Below are 23434 nucleotides of genomic sequence, written 5' to 3' on the forward strand. Positions count from 1 at the left end.
GTCTGAGACCAGATTTGAACTCAGGTCCTCCTGAATTCAAGGCTGGTGCTCTGTCCACTGCGCCACCTAGCTGCCCCCCTATATTCATAATCTAAAGAAATGCTAAATTTCATTCAGAGAAGGGCTACATGAAAGAGAACATTCCCCTCAAACTTCACAGGACCCCTGAAATCTATCCACAGAGCTGTTTGGATTCTGTAGTCATTAGGTGAAGAATCTCTATTATAGAAGAGTAATACAGATTTTTTTTTTTTAAAGGAACCATCTTTCTGTGATAAAATACCCATTAAAACAATGTTCAACTCTCCCAATAAAATCCATTGATTTAAATTTCAACAGGATTTTATTTTTCCCTAAAAGCTCATTACTTTCAGTATCTAAATGCAATTAAAAATCCACATCTACATGGTGTATAGGAAAGAATGATGGATTTGAGGTTAAGAGAGACATAGGTTGAAGTTCTGCCTTTCGCACTTTCTGGATGTTTAATCATGGGCAAGTTTTAAACTTGTTTGTGCTTGTTATCTATAAAATGGAGATAACATTATCTATAGTACCAGTATCACAGGGTTGTTATACTGACAATATTTAAAAATGAGATAAGGGAATTATACAAATTAAATCTGCTACCAAGAAACTCACCATTTGTGAGAAAATATTTCAGAAAAACTTTGTAACAAAACATTTTCCATATTCTTTCCACCTCTATAGATGTCTCCATTTTATCTCCTTTTCCTCTCCTCTTAACTCCTTATAATCTGCCTTCCCATCTTACAGTTTCTTTGAAATTGCTCTTTTCAAAGTTAGCACTGATTAAAGTTAGATGCCAAATTCAACAGTCTTTTCTTAATCCTCATTCACAGTTCATTGTTCTCTCCTCCTGGATACTCTTCTTTCTAAATTTTCAGGACATCGTTTTCTCCTACTGCTACTCCTACTCCTGCTTCTATCTATATGACCTCTCTTCAGTCTTCTTTGTGGGATATTTATTCATACCATGCCTTAACCACAGGAATCCCACAAGAATTGGTGCCCTGGGTCCTTCTTGGTGAACTCATCAGCTGCCACAGATTTAATTACTACTTCCTGCCCCACCTCCTCTGGAGTTTCTGTAGTACCTTCTTCTACCTGATACAGAGGTGTTGTGGTATAACAAATAGAATGATTCAGATGTCTGACAGCTTAGTGACAGTGGGTAAGCCATCCAGCCTCTCTGAGCCTCAGTCTCTTCATCAGTATAATGGGAATGAAGCTAACAAATACTTCACAGGTCATGAGGATCAAATGAGATGATACATATTATCACTATATTTTATGTGTATTTCAACTTTATAATCCTAAGAATTACTACATGGGAATTTTATTATAATTCTGAAAATTATAAAATAGGAAATAGGGTATTGAGAGCCAAGATAACTAAGAAGATAGTAAGAAAGAAGCAAGTTGCCCAAGTTTTAGTCACCAGACTTAAATGAAGTATATCCCTGATGACTGAAAGAATAGATGGACATGATTGCTGAACCACTGTTTAGTGGCCTCTGAAAAGTCAAAGAAAATGGAAGAGGTCCAAGAAGACTTGAGATGGGCAGAAAAAGAATTTATTATGTGGAAAACAAAGTTTTTTCTTTTCTTTTCTTTTCTTTTTAAAATAAAGAAAAGTTGTAAAATCTGCAAGATACAGTCTGTGAACTTAACTTTTATTCTTGTAAAATTCTAAAAGAAAGTGTTAGAGAAGTAAATAAACAGTAAAATAAAACATGGTTCATATGGTTTATATCCCAAATGGTAGGTACATGCCTAGTATTGGCTGCAAATGACATATAATGGAAAAACCTTCCTAAAAAAAAATCGAGTGCCAACTGTCATATAGCTGGCAGATGTTATGATAGTTTTTGCCAGAGCTTATTTTTGCTTAATTTTTTCTTGATCAGAAAGGACAGATTTGAGGAGGAAGGGAAGAAACATTTATTAAGTATCTATTATGTGCCAAGCATTCAATAGTTAAATGCTTTGAAAATATTATGTTATGATTCAGACCAGTTCCAATGGACTTGTGATGGAGAGAGCCATCTGCACTTAAAGAGAGAACTGTGGAAAATGGGTATGAATCACAACATACTGTTTTCACTTTTTGTCGTTGTTTGCTTGAATTTTGTTTTCTTTCTCATTTTTTTCCCTTTTTGATCTGATTTTTCTTGTGTAGCATAATAGTTGTGGAAATATGTATAGAAGAATTGCACAGTTTGACATATATTGGATTACCTGTTGTGTAGGGGAGGGGATGGGGGGAAAGAAGGGAAAAAATTTGGAACACAAAGTTTTGCAAGGGTGAATGTTGAAAATTATCCATGCATATGTTTTGCAAATAAAAAGTTTTAATAATCTAAAAAAATTGACTACTGACTAATCATTTGAAGAAATTTTGAAGAATCAAATTTCTTCCAACAACTCTGGGAGGTTAGTATTGTTATTAATTCAATTTTACAGTTTTGGAGCCTAAGATAGCAGAGGTTAAGTGACTTGCCTAGGATCACAGGGCTAATAGGCACTTGAGGCCATTTTTGAACTTAGATGTTCCTGATTATTCCAGTAGTCAATTTCACTGGGCCACTTAGTTGCCTCTAGTTAGGACACGAGCAAAGGAAAATATACAGGGAAATAATTGTGTCGTTAAAAAAACCCAAAATGTCTCCTAGTCTTGTGCAGTAGGAGAATGTTATAGAGCTTTCCTAGATATTTTTTGCAAAGCATCTGACAGATTCACTCCTAGTAATTTTGAGTACAAGAGAGACTGTGGGCTAGATGATAGTAGGATTCAACTAGTTGAATAACTGGAGCAAAAAAAAATGATCATTAATAGTTTGAAATCTATGTCAAGGAGGTTTCTGGTGGAGTGTCCTAAAGCAAAGGTTTCAAATAAGTGACCCCCAAAATTCCTTAGAATATAATGTTAATATGTGCTTTTCTGAATTAACATATGGCCTGCAGAGATCTTTAAGTATAGTTTAGTTGCTCCTTTCCTATTTGAGTTTAACACCATTATAATAACTGCATTGCTTTCTTCCCTGGTAAAACCCAGATATGGTTATTAGTTACAGACTTGGGAATCATGTCAAGAAAATCATATTTTTTTAGGCATGGACCCACACTTAAAACTGTACACCAAGATAAGATCAAAATGGGTTCCTGATTTAGGCATAAAGAACGAGATCATAAATAAAATAAAAGAACACAGGATAGTTTGCCTCTCAAACTTGTGGAGGAAGAAGAAATTTGTGACCAAAGAAGAACTAGAGATCATTATTAATCACAAAATGGGAATTTTGATTACATCAAGTTAAAAAGCTTTTGTACAAACAAAACTAATGCAGACAAGATTAGAAGGGAAGCAATAAATTGGGAAAATGTTTTTTTTACAGTTAAAGTTTTGATAAAGGCCTCATTTCCAAGATATATAGAGAATTGACTCTAATTTATAAGAAATCAAGCCATTCTCCAATTGATAAATGGTCAAAGGATATGAACAATTTTCAGATGATTAAATTGAAACTACTTGTACACATATGAAAAAGTGTTCCAAATCACTACTGATCAAAGAAATGCAAATTAAGACAAATCCAAGATACCATTACACACCTGTCAGGTTGGCTAAGGTGACAGGAAAAGATAATTACAAATGATGGAGGGGATTCGGGAAAACTGGGACATTGATGCATTGTTGTTAGACTTGTGAACAGATTCAACCATTCTGGAGAATTTGGAACTATACTCAAAAAGTTATTAAACTGTATACTCTTTGATCCAGCAGTGCTACTACTGGGCTTATATCCCAAAGAGATCTTAAAGGAGGGAAAGGGACCTGTATGTGCCAAAATGTTTGTGGCAGCCCTTTTTGTGGTGGCTAGAAACTGGAAATTGAAGGGATGCCCATCAATTGGAGAATAGCTGAATAAATTGTGGTATACGAATGCTATGGAATATTATTGTCCTATAAGAAATGACCAGCAAGATGAATGCAGAGAGACTTGGAGAGACTTAAATGAACTGATGTTAAATGAAATGAGCAGAACAGGAGATTATTATACACTTGAAAAACAATACTATATGAGGATCAATTCTGATGGAAGTGGATATATCTTTGGCAATGAGAAGCTCCAATTCAGTTTCAATTGATCAGTGATGAACAGAACCAGCTATACCTAGAGAAATATCACTGGAAAATGAATGTGGACTACTTGCATTTTTGTTTTTCTTCCCAGGTTATTTTTACCTTTCTAAATAGGATTTTTTCTTGTGCAACAAGAGAACTTACACATATACTGTTTTTTAGATATACTTTAATATGTTTAACATGTATGAGATTGCCTGCCATCTAGGGGAGGGGGTGGAGGGAAAGAAGGGAAAAGTTGGAACAGAAGTAATTGTAAGAGACTTGAATGAATATGTTCTATCAATAAAAAGGTATAATAAAAAAAAAAAAAAGAAAAAAGAAAAAAAAGAAAACATGTTTCCAGAAGAGAGTAACCAAGATGATAGAAGGATCAGAGACCATGACAAATGAGGATTAATCAAAAGATCTATGTTTAGGTTGTAGGATGTTTATATTGGAAAAAAAGGAGATTCACAGACATTATAACTCTTAAAGAATATAAAGAGCTGTGATGTGGAAGAGGAATTAAGTTTTACTTAGTTTAGAGCATAAAACTGGGATCAAAAAAAGGAAATGTTTTAGTTTTAAGACTACCATAAAAATCACAACTATTAAAAAGTATCCCGGACTGCTTCAGAAGATTCCCTAATTATATCAAATCTTTCAATGAAATATAAATAAATACTTGATGAGTTATTTTGTATAAGGGATTCTTGGTGAGGATCAGGTTGACTAGAAGATGGGTTAAAAAAAAAAAGCCATCTTTTTTGGGGGGTGGTGGTGGTGATAGTGGTGAGGCTATGGGTTAAATTACTTGTCCAGGGTTACACAGCTATATTAAATATCAGGGGCTGGATCTGAAATCATATTCTCCTAACTTCAGATTCTTTTCAATTCTTATAGTCTGTGACTAAATCTATGATAACTTTCCTTCTTATGACAACACTTTTGGAAGTAAACATTTTAAGAGATCTGTTTAAATAAAATAAATTCTTCCATAAACCTACATTATACATACCTGAAAATGATTACATACATACATATATAAAGAAATATAAATATATTATAAATATAATAAATAAAATAAGCTCAGAAATTACATAGACATCTCACCAATATTAGAATCTATCTTAAAAAGGCAATTCAGATATAATTCCCCTCCCCCCTACCCCCCCTAGCAAATGGGGTTAAGTGACTTGCCCAGGGTCACACAGCCAGGAAGTGTTAAGTGTCAGAGCCAGATTTGAACTCAAGTTTTCCTGACTTCAGGGTTGGTGCTCTATCCACTGTGCCACCTAGCTGCCCCTCAGATATAATTTTAAATCTATAGTTTTATATCAGTCTTGATTAGAACTCCAGTAATTGAAACAAAGTAATTAACAACCATGTACTTTTTTTATGTAATAAAATTATAACTGAGTATTCAAAGTGATGCTTCTGAGGGAAGGCTTACGTTCTAGTCTGAACTTGGTGCTTTGGAAGCCTCTAGGGGCCTTGAAATTATCAAACAATGGGCCTCCCTAGAGTTATAGGCATACCCATCAGTTCACAGGGATTCTGAGGTAGGTTATCTACTCTGTAAACTCCTAGGTCTTGGGGACTTTTCTTTCTACCAATTTATTCTGTACATATTTAGAATGGTAATGTTTAATCTTAGTTGACTTCTTTCTAAGAATGCCCACTGGCATTCGTTACCTTAGAAGAACTATCATTAGTCACAAAAGCCTCAGGAAGATCTAAATTGGCCTCAAGATACAGACCACAGTATAGGGTAGCAATCAAGACATTGGGAAGCTCACATTCCCTTGAATGGATAATGGATCAACTATAATTCAGAAATACCTATGGATATCTTTTTTTAAACGAAAAATGATGTGCTGTAGCTTGATTATACATGAAAAAATTTCTCCATGCAGAAACTTAATTTTGTATGAGAAAGCAAAAGATTTCTTTGTGTGAAATTTTTTCTGTTAATTATTTTTTAAATACCGTTCTTGTATCAATTATCTTCTTAGTTTTCCTCAAGGTTACAAAAGAGGCTATTGTTGAAGATTCAGGTGTTGGTGATTTGGTTCTAGGAGGTACAACTCCAATAGGAAAATGTGAACCTAAAAAAAACAAACAAAACCAAAATAGCAGTAATTTCTATAAAGCAACTGTCATAAAAGCTGACATTTTTCTTTTTAACAATAGAATTTTTTTCTTTTAAAACAGGCAATGCTAGATCTGGCAGAAGAAAATTCAAGAAAAATGTAGTAGCAGCACACTATTTTATCTATTTCTTTAGCCAATGATATTGACATAGTTTATAATTTAGCTGATTCCATTAACTGAAAAAAAATCCGAAGCCTTATTTTCTCTTTATATTAAATGGATTAAATTAGGATTTCTGATTAAAAGACAGTTAATGCATTTTAAAATAAGCAGATAAGACTTACCATTACTACTTTTTATTTTGAAGAACATCAATTACATAATAAAAGTATCAACACTTATACATACATATTAAATTTTAAAATGCTTTTCAAAATATTAGATATTGCCTTATTTTATCCTCAAAAAACTCTTTAAGGCAGTCTAAACAGTATGCTACCTATTGCTTATATACAGAATTTAAAACACATAAAGTTGTGACTTTCTTTAAGTCACAGAGCTCATTTTGGCATGGTCTGTCTGGAATTTGGAAGAAATGAGGAATTGAGATTTTGAGTTAAATGATATCCCTGAGTCCTCTGTAGCCTAGTTACTTAAATGAAATCTATTAATGGATTAATTGCTCAATAAATCATTAGAAACTCAAAAAAGGTGGATAAATGTCACCCTCTCTGCATTTTGGACGTTCTTGTACTTTCTATAAGTGTAGGATCAGGAGACTACTTCCCGGAGAAACACAACTAATCTTTAAAATAACCTGAAATTGTTACTAAATTTTTTTTGATTACTGTTTTTTGAGTTAAGTGATTTTGAAATTGGGGAGTAGAATTGTATACATATATCCTATTACTTAGAATCAACTTATATTGTATAAGGAACATTCTCCAGTACACTAAAGACTCGATTGGTCCTTTGCCTTCTTATCTGGTCATGGACCTTCTTTTTAGCATTCTGGTAAAAACAACTGATTCTTGAAGAGGATAAAGCTTTTAAATAATAAATTATTATTATTATTATTTTTTTTTAAAATAAAATTTATTTTTTTTATTAATTTTTATAACATTTTTTGACAGTACATATGCATAGGTAATTTTTTTTTTTTTTTTTAAACAACATTATCCCTTGTACTCCCTTCTGTTCTGAATTTTTCCCCTCGTTCCCTCCATACCCTCCCCTAGATGGCAGGCATTCCCATACATACTAAATATCTTATAGTATATCCTAGGTACAATATATATGTGCAGAACCGAATTTTGTTGTTGTTGTTATTGCAAAGGAAGAATTGTATTCGGAAGGTAAAATAATCTGGGAAGAAAAAAAAATTACTCATAGTTTACATTCATTTCCCAGTGTTCCTTTTCTGGATGTAGCTGATTCTGTCCATCACTGATCAATTGGAACTGGATTAGCTCTTCTCTATGTTGAAGATATCCACTTCCATCAGAATACATCCTCATACAGTATCATTGTTGAAGTGTATAATGATCTCCTAGTTCTGCTTGTTTCACTCAGCATCAATTGATGTAAGTCTCTCCAAGCCTCTCTGTATTCCTCCTGTTGGTCATTTCTTACAGAACAATAATATTCCATAACATTCATATACCATAAATAATAAATTAAATACTAAGTGTTATAAAGGAAACCATTTAGACCAGTGCTCCTCAAACTTTTTAAATAGGGGGCCAGTCCACTGTCCCTCAGACTGTTGGAGGGCCGGACTATAGTAAAACAAAACGTCACACTTGGTCTCTGCCCCTCAGCCGTTTGCCATAACCCATCAGGCCTCATAAACATCCTCAGCCAGCAGCAACTGGCCCTAGGGCCGTAGTTTGAGAACCCATGATTTAGACAGTTGCCAAAAATATTAAAACAACAAAATCATGGACTTTTGAAACCTGTGAGTCTATGGACCCCAATTTAAGAAACTTTAATGATCTAGAGCACAACTATCAATCTGAGGGTAGCAATTTAAATTTATGTTAAATCTTGCAATTTTAAATGGAACTATGCTTATTTAAAAACCAATCTCACTGAAAGCCATGTAGCACCTCAAATTTTGAACTTAATTTAGTATCTGCATTGGTCTTATATTCTCAGACCCTGCATCTATTTTGATTGTGAATAGATTGAATTGAAAATGGAAAGAATGAAGACATCCTTCCTTCCTTCCTTTCTTTGCTGAGACAGTTGGGGTTAAGTGACTTGCCTAGGATTAGGGAGTGTTAAGTGTCGAACATCGGATTTGAACTCAGCTCCTCCTGACTTCAGGGGCTGGTGCTTCACTGTGCCACCTAACTGCCTTTTTTCTTTCTTAAAAAAATTTTTTTTTTGAAACTTGGGAAACTAACAAATGAATGTTATTTGGTATTAGAATGGATTATTATAACTGCATAGGAGTTGGAAGCAAGAATGAGATAGGGTCTAAATATGCAATTTTTAAAATTTGTATAGATTTTTTAATTCTACAAGAAAAAAGAGGAAAATGAGGCAGTCATTTTAACACTGCAAAAGAGATTACTTGGGAATAAAAATACAAATAAATGTTTTATGCAAAAGTATAGAAAAATACTTAAAATAACTTCTAAAACTAAGTATATTGAGTTTAGAATTTTGAAGATTATAGATTTGTAACTGTGAAAGACAAGATCTGTGAAAGATAAGTGGTATCAGGATTAATAAACTTTCATTAGTACTGAAAATTACATGGATATTACTATATAAAAATTAAAAGCTAACCTTTAGTTACAGAATCTATTTCTGAAACAGGTTCAGACTTTTCTTCTCCATTAGATTCATCAACTTCTGCTACGGTTGTTAATTCTGGTTCACTCTTGTAAAGTCTATAATCAGGACCCTTTAAAGTGAGGGACAAAAGTAAAATAAATGTAATTAAATACTTCCCGCGTGTTGTTAATTTGTTAAATGAGATTGTTAATCCTCCCTGTCCAGATCAAAATTTTAAAATAAATATATTTTTTTCACCATGACCACCCACTGTTTGCCATAACAAAAGTTGTAAGAACAGTGAATTGTATTAAATTATCAAATACCATATGCTAGATTCTTTTGGTATGTTTTATCCCTCAATGTTTTATATATATATATTTATATTTCCTTCTTTCCCTCATCTACTCTCCTTGCTTATTAAATCTTACTTTCACACACTAAATATCCAAATCTTGACCTCAATTATTCTGGAAGGAATTCTGCTTCCCATTTTCTGGTCTAAGGACAGAAAAAAATCAATAGGCATAATCCCTGTGTCCCACATTAGTCTATTTTAAATTTGGCCTCTTCATGACATATAAGATAACATTAAATAACACTTTTCTGGACTCTTCATGACATATAAAATAACATTAAATAACATAAAATAACTTGAATACATTAACAAAAATTATAAATATGGGGGGGGGAACATAACATATGCAAATGATAACATGAAAAATAACCAAAAGTACTGTGCGAAACAATACAAAACAATTCTTCAATGGTAAGAGAAAATGATTATGAAAAAAAAATCAAGAAGAAATTTGTGATGTAAAATTCTGTGGCAATTCTAGCCACTTACACAGTGAGAGCCATTTCTTGGATATCCTTGAACTTGGTAAATCTTCTTTTCTTCTGGCAGATGTACTGGGGCCCTGCTATAACAGAGCAAGGAGCTGCTATCACTGGGCAGAGGGGGGATTATGGGAGGCTGCTCTGTAAAGTCATAGGACCAAGGAAGTGGAGGACGAGGTGGGACTACTTCCTCTTCCTAAAGATTGTAGAATAGTCACCTTATTTAGATGAGCACATTGCGTTGAGTATCTAACAAACTTTTCAATAGCACATTAGCTTTAAAAATATATACTATCTCATCAACTTTACATAATGAAAGGAACACTGTAAAAATCACATGTAAAGAAAACAAAAAAGCTCATTATATTCATTAAGTCAAATAGATTTTTGATGTAGTATCTAGCATGCTTTGGACCACTAAGTTTAGCACTTTTTGAATTAGAACTTAAAATTCTATATAGGATTAACCTTTTAAATTCAACATATGATAATTCCAAAGCAATACTATTATAAAAGTATTGCTATTTAGGTATGAGAATAGTAGGGAAAAATTTTAGTTTAAAACTCTATAAAACGTTGTATTCACATTTAGATTTTAAAAAGAAATAATGCTGAGAATTTCCCACTCCCCAGAGGAATCAAAACTGGATGCTATTTTAATCATGTTGTTTTAATCTTGTTGACAGTATCTTTTTATAGTTAAGTTTTTTTTAATGCCATGCATAAAATACAACTGAATCAAACCTCCTAAAATACAAGTGTCTACCATACAAAAGTGGAACATTTAGATGACCAGGAAAAAGAAAAATCCTACCTTTTAAATTCTGAAATTAATGAACTAACCTAGATTTAATTGTTCCAGGTACAGATTGGGGGAGTGGAAAGGTAACTCAGTTGTTACAAATAAGAAATCATCGATGTAGCTTTAAACATTATTCTTACAATACCCCTTGTAACTTCAAGATAATACAGTAATGTGAACAGAACATACATAAAACTGTTAAAAAATATTTTTGTGAAAATATAGGAAATATTTACTCATTATTTATGGTGAGAAATACATTAATTTGCACTTAGAAATTAAAACAGTAAATACCTTACCTCATTTTTGTACTTAATTGAAGAAAAAGCCTTTGATCCTATGATACCTATTAAAATAATTTTTAAAAATGACAATGTATCAGAATGTTAAACTAAGTACAAAATCTTTCTGAATCTAGAGAAAAAAAACAAAATGTCATGCTACCTTTTTCCTTACATTTATTCTTATTTGTGCTTCTAGTGACTTTTGCCAACTCAATTAATGAAATGTAATTACAAGTTTCATTTATTTTAGATGTAAATGGACAGCTAATAAAAGAAATCTCTTACCAGCCTCTGTGGTGCCTCGTTGCTGTTTATGTTTACTCAAACCTTCCATGACATCTTGAATTCTCCAAAGTTCTTTTTGAATCTGTGCACGCTGAATTCCTGCTGACTCCGTCTATTAATTATGATATTATGCATTAATTCATAAACAAGAAACTAAAAATTAAAATGTTAATAAATACCTAATGATGAAAAATAAACAATTAAAGAGATGTATTAAAATTAAAATAAACAATTAAGAGATATATTAAAATTTAAAAGACAATTTTATCATTTCTCCCAGGTTGGTAAAAAGTAGTGCAAGAATGATCAAGTATTTCACCTATCTCTGGTGGATGATCCATGGTATTATTTATATGCCACAGCTATGAATTCTGCATGCCATCTTTTATGATGATAAGAAGACACACTACAGACTATAATGAGTGGAGATACATTGTACTCAAAGAAAAAAAACAAAACAAAATTAAAACTAAATTTTTCTTTCTTTTTTTTTAAATGGGGGGAGGGGGGAATAGGTGGTGCAGGAGATAGAGCACCAGCCTTGAAGTCAGGAGGACCTGAGTTCAAATATGACCTCAGACATTCAACACTGCCTAGATGTGTGACTCTGGGCAAGCCACTTAACCCTGATTGCCTCAGCAAAAACAAAAACAAAATAACATTCTCCCCCACCCCCCAAAATGGCAATATAGGATTAACTTTTTAAGTTCAAAACGTGATGAGACATGCAACTGAGAAAAAACACATTCAGGAAATCCAACCGTTTCAAAAATCTTGACTGTGACTGAGAACTGGGGAGGAAAGTGAAAAAGTTATAGTACCTGTTCTCAAAGTGTTTACATTGTAGAGATAATAAATACAGGTAGACAAATACATTTCAAGAGGAATAAACACAAATAAACTCTGGTGGTAATTGAGTGGGATATTGAAGGAAATCAGGAACAGTCCGGAGAAGGAGGATGTATGTGATTTCTTTCATTTGCAAGGCAAATATTCACTGGCTCTTATTTCAAACTCATTGACACCTTGTTTAGTCTGCTTCTATTATCAAATCAGGTAAAGACACACATGGGCAGATTTAAAATTCAACCACAAACAAATGCTCATTAAATAAAAGATGACAGTAGAGAAGTACATTTTAAGCTTTAAAGAATGACTTCTTTAGGGAGATTTTGATAAGTTTGTGGTTAATTTAGACCTTGGGAGTGGTCCAGATGTGTAGCTTCATCATACTTTAGGTTTTTGTTTGTTTGTTTGTTTTTGCAGTTTTAAGCATCTAACCATACCATATTAATAGCAACAACAACAATAACAAAATAAAAAAAAAAAGAATTAATTTACATTCTACTTGGAGTTCTCTAGATAGTAATATTTTTGTTAAGCAGAAATGCAATAAAATAGAGAACTGATGCTGCACCTCTTACTAGTGTATTTTACAATGTCCTCTAGTGAAAAGAAAATCAATTCTGACATGACTTTTACAAAATTCATTTTTGGGGCAGGAAATGGGGGAAGAACAAGAAGAAGAAGCAAGCAGTTCATTTTGGACTTGATCTTTTATCAATATATTAATCTGAAGTTATGTCAGAAGGCCAAAAAATAATTTGAGATTAACATTTTATACCTGAACTTCACCAAGTCGATCCAATTGTTCTTGCATTTGGTTCCTTGTAATTGTTACATCATATTCTAATTTGTCATATTCTCGCCATGCTCTTTCTAGTTCCTGAAAACATGATAAAAAGCATTTATTACTTTAATAGGGAAATTCATTTTCTTATGATATTGCCTCTAAATATAAATATAAAGATTAGTTGAACTTCTTTTATAAACCTCACAGAATATTATGATATTAAGTGGGTAAAAAGATTCAATCAAATTTCAGTTGTGTCTGTTTGAGACTGTTTCTTCTATCTTTACCAAGAAAAGATACTAGAATGGTTTGCCATTTTCTTCTTCAGCTCATTTTATAGATGAGGAAATTGAGGCAGAGTTAAGGGTTTTGTCCAATATTACAAGGCTAACAAATGTTTGAAGTCAGAAAGATGAGTTTTCTTCATTTTAGGCACTGAAGTTCCTTAAGGATGAACATAGGTGATAGGTATACTGGGAAAAGATATAAATGGATGAATGAGAAGTCAAAGTAAATAAAGACAAGTTTTAAAAAGGCATAAACTTAACACTGAACTGTCTGTCTTTGATGAGCTCATGAATTCAAATAAATTCACTATTAAGATAACTCTAAAATCTGCCTATTTAGCCCTTATCTTTCTTGAGTTCCAGTCCTTAAACATCACTGCCTATTTGATAAGCCACCTGGATTTTTCCAACTAAATGCATCTTTCTCTTCAATTTCCCTTTTTCTTTCAAAAGTATTATTGCCATATACCAATTGGTTGTCAAATTTTATTCTACCATCACCTCATTTATTAATCTCCTATATACTTTCTTGCTACCTTACTGATCTCCTTCCTTCCAGACCCTTTCCTCCATTAGTCAATCAATAAGCATTTATTAATCTATCACTAACTGCCAGGCAAGGTGCTAAGCATCAGGAATTTAAAAAAAAAAAAAAAAAGAGAGACAGTTCCAGCCCTAGAGGAGCTTGCATTCCAATTCGGGTAGACAAAACAAAAGGAAGTAGAAGGAAGGGAGGGTTAGGAAGCATTTCCCAATGTAGGGCAGTATAGTTTGGAGGGGAATGAAACTAGGATTGATTTCTCCCCATAAACTGGGGCTTCTGAGAAGAACCAGTCAATCAGAAGGAGAAAGTACTCTGAAGCAGAAAGTACTTGAGTATAAGAGGTAGTCCAATGGAAGAGGAGACTCTTTTACTTTTAAAGCATTTTCCCCCAGAATGGGAGATTCTGTAATTTCAGCTGTCTGAAAATTTCAGTTTCATTGAGTATCTTTATCTTATAAATTCCTTGGCAGAAGGGAACCTCAATCTTCTGGAAATATGGTTTATACAATGATTTATGAGACCTCCCTGAGCTGCTTCTTTTTTTAAAAATTAATTTTATAATTATAACTTTTTTTTTCTTGACAGTACATATGCATGGGTAATTTTTTACATTATCCCTTGTACTCCCTTCTGTTCAGAATTTTCCCCTCCTTCCCTCCATCCCCTCCCCTAGATGGCAGGCAGTCCCATACATCCATACATGTTAAATATGTTATAGTATAACCTAGATACAATATATATGGACAGAACCGAATTTTTTTGTTGCACAGGAAGAATTGGATTTAGAAGGTAAAAATAACCTGGGAAGAAAATCAAAAATGCAAATAGTTTACATCATTTCCCAGTGTTCCTTCTCTGGGTATAGCTGATTCTGTCCATTGCTCAATTGAAACTGAATTAGATCTTCTCTTTGTCAAAGATATCCACTTCCATCAGATTCCCTGAGCTTCTTAAAGAAGATACAGACTGTAGGATTAATTGGGAGGTGGGTTTGTCAAGGGAGGAGCAGTAAATAGGACAAAAAGATAAAGGACAGTGTCTGAACTTGTTAACTATAGAGTTGAAACTGGAAAGAGAGGAGAATGAAGTCAGAAGTAATGGCCTAAAAAAACTACTGAAATTGGAAGGAATGAATATCACATTGATTCTTTTTTAAAATTTTTTATTTTTTTGCTGAGGCAAATGGGGTTAAGTGACTTGCCCAGGGTCCCACAGCTAGGAAATGTTGAGTGTTTGGGGCCAGATTTGAACTCAGGTCCTTCTGACTTCAGGGCTAGTGCTCTATCCATTGGGCCACCTAACTGCCCCCTATCACATTCATTCTTGGGATGACAATGAATTACCTGATAAGAGAACACTGCATGGCAGTGGACAAGAACAGCAGCAGCAACTGCAATAACTCTAGGAGCTGGTGCCTTGTGCTAAGTGCTTTATAATCATGATTCTCACAACAACCCTGAATTAGAGGTTATCATCACCACCATTTTACAGATGAAGAAAAGTGAGGGGGGGCCAAACAAGTGAAGTGACTTATCCAGGGTTGCACATCGAATAAGCACCTGACCTTGGATGTGAACACAGGTCTTTGCCTCTATCTACTGCACCATCTTGCTACATGGATCCTCTCTGCTATTACTTCATCATGTGTTCTTGATCCCTCTTTGCCCTTGTGTAATCAGTGTAAACATTCTGGATTAAACAATTATATATCTTTGACTATGACACAATGTTCATTCTGCAGGCCACATTTTCACGCAAATCTGTTCAGTAGTTATAAGAATATTGGTAGGTCCTCTTCCTATAATTCTTGACATGAGGAGGAAAGTAGGACTAGTTCCTTATTTCGATAAAAAGCTATGAAGTAATATGTTGTAATGGCATGGAGGACCAAGGATTTAGATTTTTTTTTAAAATTTTTTAATTTTTTATTATATATATATATTTTATAATATTATCCCTTGTATTCATTTTTCCAAATTACCCCCCCTCCCTCTATTCCCTCCCCCCGATGACAGGCAATCCCATACATTTTACATGTGTTACAATATAGTCTAGGTACAATACATGTGTGTGAATATCATTTTCTTGTTGCACAATAAACATTAGAATCCGAAGGTACATGCAACCTGGGCAGACAGATATTAGTGCTAACAATTTACATTCACTTCCCAGTGTTTCTTCTCTGGGTGTAGCTACCTCTGTCCATCATTGATCAACTGGAAGTGAGTTGGATCTTCTTTATGTTGAAGATTTCCACTTCCAAGGATTTATATATTACATATAGCTATGGTAATTATTTTGCCAAAAATATACATTATTGATTTTAAGATTTAAAATTTATTCTTAATTATGCCAAAATAATGTTTATGAATGTCATGTAATTTAATATTTGTTTCTTATGCTAAAGAATGAATATTTCAATTGGAAGTAAAATAAATAAATAAGAAAAATCAAAACCTCAATGATTTTTACAAGAAAAAAATTTTTATAAGGAAAAAAACTACTTACTGCTGTAGCTCGAGACAATTCTCGGCATGTGCTAAGTAGTCCATTCTGTAAATCGTCCCTTTGCAAAACTACATTCTGAATGGCTGCTGGATTATCTGCATTCATCTCTATTTCTTGGCTGGCTGATAGCAAAGCTTGTTCAAGCATGTACTAGTATAATAAAAAAGAACTACTTTTAATGTTCTGAATTACTAAACAAACACACACACACACACACACACACACACACACACACACACACACACACACACACACACACACATTTTACTTCAGTTATTGTCCTGATAAAAATAAAATAAAATAACATCAATTTTAGGTAATAAATATAATCGCCCTACTTTCTCCTTGTGAAGCTGCTGAAGTTTTTCTTCCAATGCATGTACCACTTTATCTTGTTCACATAATCTGCTTAGTTTGGCCTAGGTTAATAAAAGAAAATTTCTATGGTTAATAATATTTTTCAATATTTTCCATTTCTGCTTTAGGAGCAGACAACATAAATTTAAAATAATTATTTAATTAAAATTAAATGATTAAAGTGAACATGATCTGAAATTAAAATAAAACACAGGAAGAAGACTAGACACTTCAAATCAACATTTTCCCAGATATATCAAGGCATCAGAAAGCCATCAGTCAGAAAGATTTGAGTCTCAAGCCTGCTTTTGACATATATTGAGAAATATCTTAGACAATTCTTTAAGATTAGAAGTTGCAAAACAGTTCTAAGTCTGCTTTACTAGAAGAAGTTTACTCACAGGAAATTCCCTACACCAAATGTAAATGGTGGTTTGGATTAAAAGAATAGTCTGCGAGATATCACTACACACCTGTCAGATTGGCTAGAATGACAGGGAAAGATAATGCACAGTGTTGGAGGGGATGTGGGAAAACAGGGACACTTATACAGTGTTGGTGGAGTTGTGAATACATCCAGTCATTCTGGAGAGCAATTTGGAACTATGCTCAAAAAATTATCAAACTGTGCATACCCTTTGACCCCGCAGTGTTACTACTGGCTTATATCCCAAATAGATGTTAAAGAAGGGAAAGGGACCTGTATGTGCAAGAATGGTTGTGGCAGACCTCTTTGTAGTGGCCAGAAACTGGAAGATGAATGGATGTCCATCAATTGGAGAATGGTTGAGTAAATTGTGGTATATGAAGGTTATGGAATATTATTGTTCTGTAAGAAATGACCAGCAGGATGATTTCAGAAAGTCCTGGAGAGACTTACATGAACTGATACTGAGTGAAATGAGCAGGACCAGATCATTATATACTTCAACAACAATACTATATGATGATCAATTCTGATGGTCGTGGCCATCTTCAACAATGACATGAACCAAATCAGTTCCAATAGAGCTGTAATGAACTGAACCAGCTACACCCAGTGAAAGAACTCTGGGAGATGACTATGAACCACTACATAGAACTCCCAATCCCTATATTTTTGTCCGCCTCCATTTTGGATTTCCTTTACAGGCTAATTGTACACTATTTCAAAGTCTGATTCTTTTTGTACAGCAAAAAAACTGTTTGGACATGTATACATATATTGTATTTAATTTATACTTTAACATATTTAACATGTAGTGGTCAACTTGTAATCTTGGGGGGGGGGGGGAGAGAGGAGGGGAAAAATTATAACAAAAGGTTTGGCAATTGTCAGTGTTGTACAATTACCCATGCATATATCTGGTAAATAAGAACTATTAAAAAAAATTTTTTTTTAAAAGAATTGTCTGCAAAGATGAGGCTATATCCATTTCAGTGGATAAAGCCAACCTTGGCATCAGGAAAATCTAGGTTCAAGTTCTGTTTCTCACACATATTAGCTGTGTGCCTGTGGGTGAGTTACAAACTTATCATCAGTGTCTTTAAGTACAATGCGATTGTGATTTAAAGACTAAATGCTTAATCTTATGAAAAAACAGGTACAACTTTGCCTTTATTATATAACTCAGACACACCTTCCCCCCAAAGTCTATGAAAGCAAAAAGCTAACCAAAAATTGTAATAATAACTAGGATATGTAAATTTAATTACACTTTATTACATAATTTAACATTAGGGTAAATACAAATAATGAAGTATACATTCACCCATCACTATAATTGCTCATTTAAATGTGGTTAATTTCAAATTTTTTATTTTAAAATATCAAGCATTTTACATAATCCTTTTTACAAAAACATTACTTGAATTTGATTCCCATTAATTCCTCATAAATCCTAAGGAAAAATTTTAAACAATTATTTTTAATATAAAAATAAGATCTATAGAAGTTAGCCATTAGTTCACATATTTTATTAGTTTTAGCCTTAGATTATAATCTGGAACATAGTTTTAATTTATTCATTTTTTCTTTTCGCTGTAATCATATGGAAAATGTTAGAAGCCACTTTAAACTTTGTCAAAATAAATTTGTCAAAATTTCATTTTGACATTACTTGAAAATCCAAGTTAAAGCTTTGGGGAAAGCATTTAAGTATCAAAATATATTTGCTCTGATGTCTCATAACTCAACCTTAGACATAACACAAATGAAGATAATGCATAAAACATATATTTGGAAGTACTAAATAGAGAAAATAAGGTAAGATTGAAAATACTATGGACTGGGAGTCAGATTTGTGTTACGTTCTCAATTCTGCCTTTAATTAGTGGTGTGACCTTAGGCAAGATATTCTGTCCAAGACTCTCAGCTCAAATTTAATCATCTCTAAAATAAGCTATATTATTGTTATTCTCAGGATGTTTGACTAGAACAAAGTTACGGAATAAATACGTAAGAACTAAATTGCAAAGACAGAGTGAGAATTACCAGTCTAAATCTGGGATCCAAAAGGGATTATAATGATAATGGAACTTGAAAAATGGATTATCTCCAATTTTTTCTTTCCCCAATTTGAAAATGTTATTTGATAAAGCTTTATACTCTTAGTAAAGAGGAAATGTCTGAATATTGTCATTATTGACTAAATGAGACATGTAAATATTTAAGACAAGAAAATAGTGAAAAGGCTAATTTTCAACATTCTATAACAATTCTTTTTATTGGGAAGGCCTTTCTGTGCTTATGTAAAATGCTCTGGCATGACAAATATGGCAAAAACATCAGTGAAAAATGTCATAATGATACTTACATCAATATCTACCTCTTCAGATCTGTACTTGTACAATGTACCTCTATACTCGTCTTGTGATAGCTATAAGGAAGAATACTATTGTCATAAAAACAAACTTCAAAAATACAAGAATAAAAGTGTTCAGTTGGTAGTTAACAGTTAAAACACATTAAATAATTTACATGACCAGTAACAATTTATGGTAAGACAGATTCTGATTTTATTGGACAAACATTTATCAAGTATGGATTGCTTCAAAAAGGAAAAGATAAATGAATCTAATATCTATTTTGTAAATATGCCAGAAATATAAGGAAGGAAATAGGTTATTTTAATTTAAAGAAAATACTGACTCTTCTCCCTTGTTAATCTTTAAGATTCAGAAGGTAGAGTCTAAAATTTCTTTATATATTTTGTATTATAGCGCAAGTGCCATATAAGCTTGGTTTTAAGGAATTGCACATTTAAATTTTTTTCCCTTTAGCTAATTTTTAAGTGATTTTCACTACTCTCTCTCTATATATTTTTTGATTTGAATTCAGGTCCTCCTGACTCTATCCACTGTGCCACCTAGCTACCCCTCACCACAATACTTTTGCACAAAAAAGTCTTTATATTCAGCAGAATTAAAAAAAAAACCTAAATATCATTTCTTATCAAATGTACTTTTAAAAGATTTCTACTGATATGTAAGTACACAAAACAGGTGATAGTCTATGAAGGAATGGCTTAATATCTCATTAATCTTTTTGAATTACCCATCTTAGTGGAATTATATTTTGACTATGAAGCACAACTGAATTCTGCTACAAGTGACAAAGTTTCATACACACACATACACACACACACACATGAAACCATGTGTGTATATTGATATTATAATAAAAGACAATGAATTGTAATGAAAAGAGCACTTGGAATTAGAAGACCAGTTCTACTATTTCTTAATTTTTATGTTTCCACACTTTGACATATACTGGACTACTTGCTATTGTGGGCAGGGGGTGGAGGAAGAGGAGGGAAAATTGGAACACAAGGTTTTGCAAGAGTTAATGCTGAAAAATTATCTATACACATATTAAGTTTTTTTTTTTTTAAATTCTGTTTGACATCTGATGATATTGATGAAAATGGATATAGTAGATCTATAGAGGGCAGGCTTTGGATCCAGGAATACTTGGACTCAAATCCTGACTCTGATATACTAGTTATATGACCAAAGGTAAGTGAGTTAATCTCTCAGTAATCTAGACAACACTGTAAGACTATAAAAGTTGCAAATCTTCATTGGTGGAGATAGTTGTGTATCCAACAAGCTCAAAACTAATGAAATCACAAGTTTTGCACTACTCCCCGGCCCCCCAATCTAGGATGTTTATTATAAGTGAGATTGTAAGCTACTATCAAAAATGCAAATTTTTATTAATATTAATATTGATTTCTTTTCCTAGAATGTTAGACTGGTATGTATGGCTATTGATATCAACTATTTAGTTTTTACCTTGTCTCTAAAGTATCGATAATACTAAGTAGGTAATAACTTTTCCCCATTCCCCTTCAAAAATATCCATTTACTTAGTTACCTAAATTTATGTTCTTTTAATAGTTCTTTCTGAATTTAAGCTATAGTAGTAGAGATTATATTATCTTATGTATCATATTATAGTATATGACTTGATGAGGATTCTAGTCCAGAAGAGGATTCAAATGATTTTTGCTTTATCAAATCTATATTTGGCTTATATTATGAATTTTTACACCACACACACACACTTCCTGCCCCCATATCTCTTTCTCTTCCTTTCTTCTTAACTCCTGCCCTAAAACACATCTCTCAAAACAACAAATAATAATCTCTCCTATATTTAAAGTGAACAGAAACAGAAAAAACCCCAAGTTCTTCTATAGAAAACAATAATACTAATATTTTCATAGTGCAAGGCTTTGAAGATGACAAAGGTTTTTTTAAATTGGTGGCTTTCTCACTAAGAATAAAAAATTTTTTCTTTGCTTTGAAAGTAAGCTTGTTTTAATATTTAACGCTTTAAATTTTATGAATTATATATAATTTTGTACTAAATTGGAAACTTAATATTTCAATGTAGAAATTACAGGTTTTTAAAAAAATTAGCTTCACTTTTTAATATTGATCAATATTTTCTTCTATTTTTAAAGCTTTTAACAAGTTATTATTAGTATTGTTTTAATAGGTAATTTAAAGTGAATTATTACCAGAAATATACTAATATACTTTTAAAAATCTGGTTACTTTAAAAGTTATGCAATGTAAAAATTTGAATATAAGTTGGTAGAACTTTTTTTTTTTTGTAGATCTGTAATTAACCATATTTCTAAGGCTGTCTTCTACTCCCAAGAGATACATACATAAATATATACACATGCACACACGCATGTTATGTATGTGAAAAATATGACAAATGGAAAGAACTATTTGGAGAATTACCTGAGAACAACAGGAACATGAGAAAAAATAACCCTACTTTTTTCCCATCAGAAAGTTAACTCAAAATTTTACTACATTATAACATTTTCTTCTTTATATTTAAAAATATTTTGATTTAATCTTCAGGATTAAAAACTAGATAAGACAAAACCCAACAAGTTGTGAGCTTTTTTAAAAAAATAAAATGATTAAGAAATAGATTAAAACTAAGAAACTAACTATCTAGAAAAACCCTTCTTAAAATTACTACTGAAATGTTTTTGCATTGATAGAGACAAATGGAAATTCATTAAAAATTTTACTACAGACCTGTAATACACATGATTTGTCAAATATGTTAGACAAAATACTTTAGGGAAAAGACAGACTTCATATTCAACAGCAAAAACGTTCAGCAAAGCCATGCTCACAATCCCGCAGCATTTCATAAAGCATGGATGATTTGTGGCTTTTCAAACAAAAACAAAAACAAAAACAAAAACAAAAAAAATAAGAAAAAAAAACCATTAATGTTATGAGTAAATCTGGGGAACAACCAAAACTGTCACTGAGGGAGTTTTGCAGATGATAAAGCAGTATCATTCACTATCCAAGACCTTACTTGCTGGTACAGTTGGGGTCTTAGCGCCGAGTTCTCAATCATAGTGTGAACCATGGTGATTAAAGGTTCATTTTCTTTCATCTATTTCAAATCAGGAGGAGCATACAGCAAACATCAGTTTACAGCATGGCTAGATTTGAAAGACGACACTGTAAATATAGCCTCTACTTGAATGTCTTCCTAACAGTGTAGTAAGTCACACCCAAGTGTTAAAAGATTATAAGGATAAAAAGCATTTTAACTAAGTAACAAATGGCATGGCATTTCTAATAATATAATTTTAAAAATTATATTTTTTCTAATGTAAACTTGATAATTGTAATTACATTTCATAAAAATTGTACAATCAATAGTAAATTATAAATCAAAGCAGCTATGAACTTAAAAGGAAAATAAAGTAATTTTAAGTAACTCAGTATCATGCTATTAAAATCTTCCAAATATTTATAATGAAAAGATAGCAAAGTCAGTCTCTAATAAACTACAATATGTTCCTCAGCATACCTTATTGTCTAGAGTAACACATTATTTATTGCTCTATTTTGATTCAATATAATATATAATAAATGTATTTTGTTTAAAAAAAGTAAGATATATTTCAAGGCTAAATATACATGCATAACTAAAATCTGTAATATGTTGTGCTTTGTTTATTCTTCAGATACAAGTCTTAAAAAAAGAATGATACCTTTTAATCAGCTTTGTGTTTAGCATATTTGCCCATGTTTAGTGTTAATAAAATTTATTTTTGTTGAATGGAGTATGAACCATCAATTACTATCATTTTAAATACTTATCAATAGTAAATCAATAGATTTACAACCTAGGAATTTTGAGATTGCATTGCCAATTCAAAATTTAATTATGTTTTAAGGTTTAAGTCAACAACTATTAGATCTATAGGTAAAATATCTTCTATATGTGTTTGCTTCTAGAAGATAAAGGAAGCTATATTAATATGATGATTGGGATCGTCTTTGAATTAAAAAAGATAATTATTTATATACAAATAGGCTTATCTTAA

General features: G+C 32.3%; 1 protein-coding gene across 37 annotated transcripts in view; it reads right to left on the reverse strand.

The window, feature by feature from the left end:
• PLEKHA5 (pleckstrin homology domain containing A5) overlaps window positions 1-23434 on the reverse strand; it is a 176365-nt gene that overhangs the window by 20457 nt on the left and 132474 nt on the right. For 10 of the 37 annotated variants that reach the window (XM_074268917.1, XM_074268918.1, XM_074268916.1 and 7 more), the window contains 8 exons: window positions 19364-19426; window positions 16550-16630; window positions 16212-16361; window positions 12864-12965; window positions 11240-11351; window positions 10970-11016; window positions 9041-9158; window positions 6140-6258 (listed from right to left, as the gene is read on the reverse strand). In XM_074268917.1, the coding sequence (XP_074125018.1) occupies window positions 6140-6258; window positions 9041-9158; window positions 10970-11016; window positions 11240-11351; window positions 12864-12965; window positions 16212-16361; window positions 16550-16630; window positions 19364-19426 (792 nt within the window). Of the gene's footprint in view, window positions 1-6139; window positions 6259-9040; window positions 9159-9875; window positions 10065-10969; window positions 11017-11239; window positions 11352-12863; window positions 12966-16211; window positions 16362-16549; window positions 16631-19363; window positions 19427-22118; window positions 22258-22410; window positions 22541-23434 lie in introns of those variants that run through there. The other 27 variants (XM_074268913.1, XM_074268908.1, XM_074268933.1 and 24 more) reach the window with 8 other exon arrangements.

The sequence above is a fragment of the Sminthopsis crassicaudata genome, chromosome 5 (assembly GCF_048593235.1).
Source record: "Sminthopsis crassicaudata isolate SCR6 chromosome 5, ASM4859323v1, whole genome shotgun sequence".
Taxonomy (NCBI): Eukaryota; Metazoa; Chordata; class Mammalia; order Dasyuromorphia; family Dasyuridae; genus Sminthopsis; species Sminthopsis crassicaudata.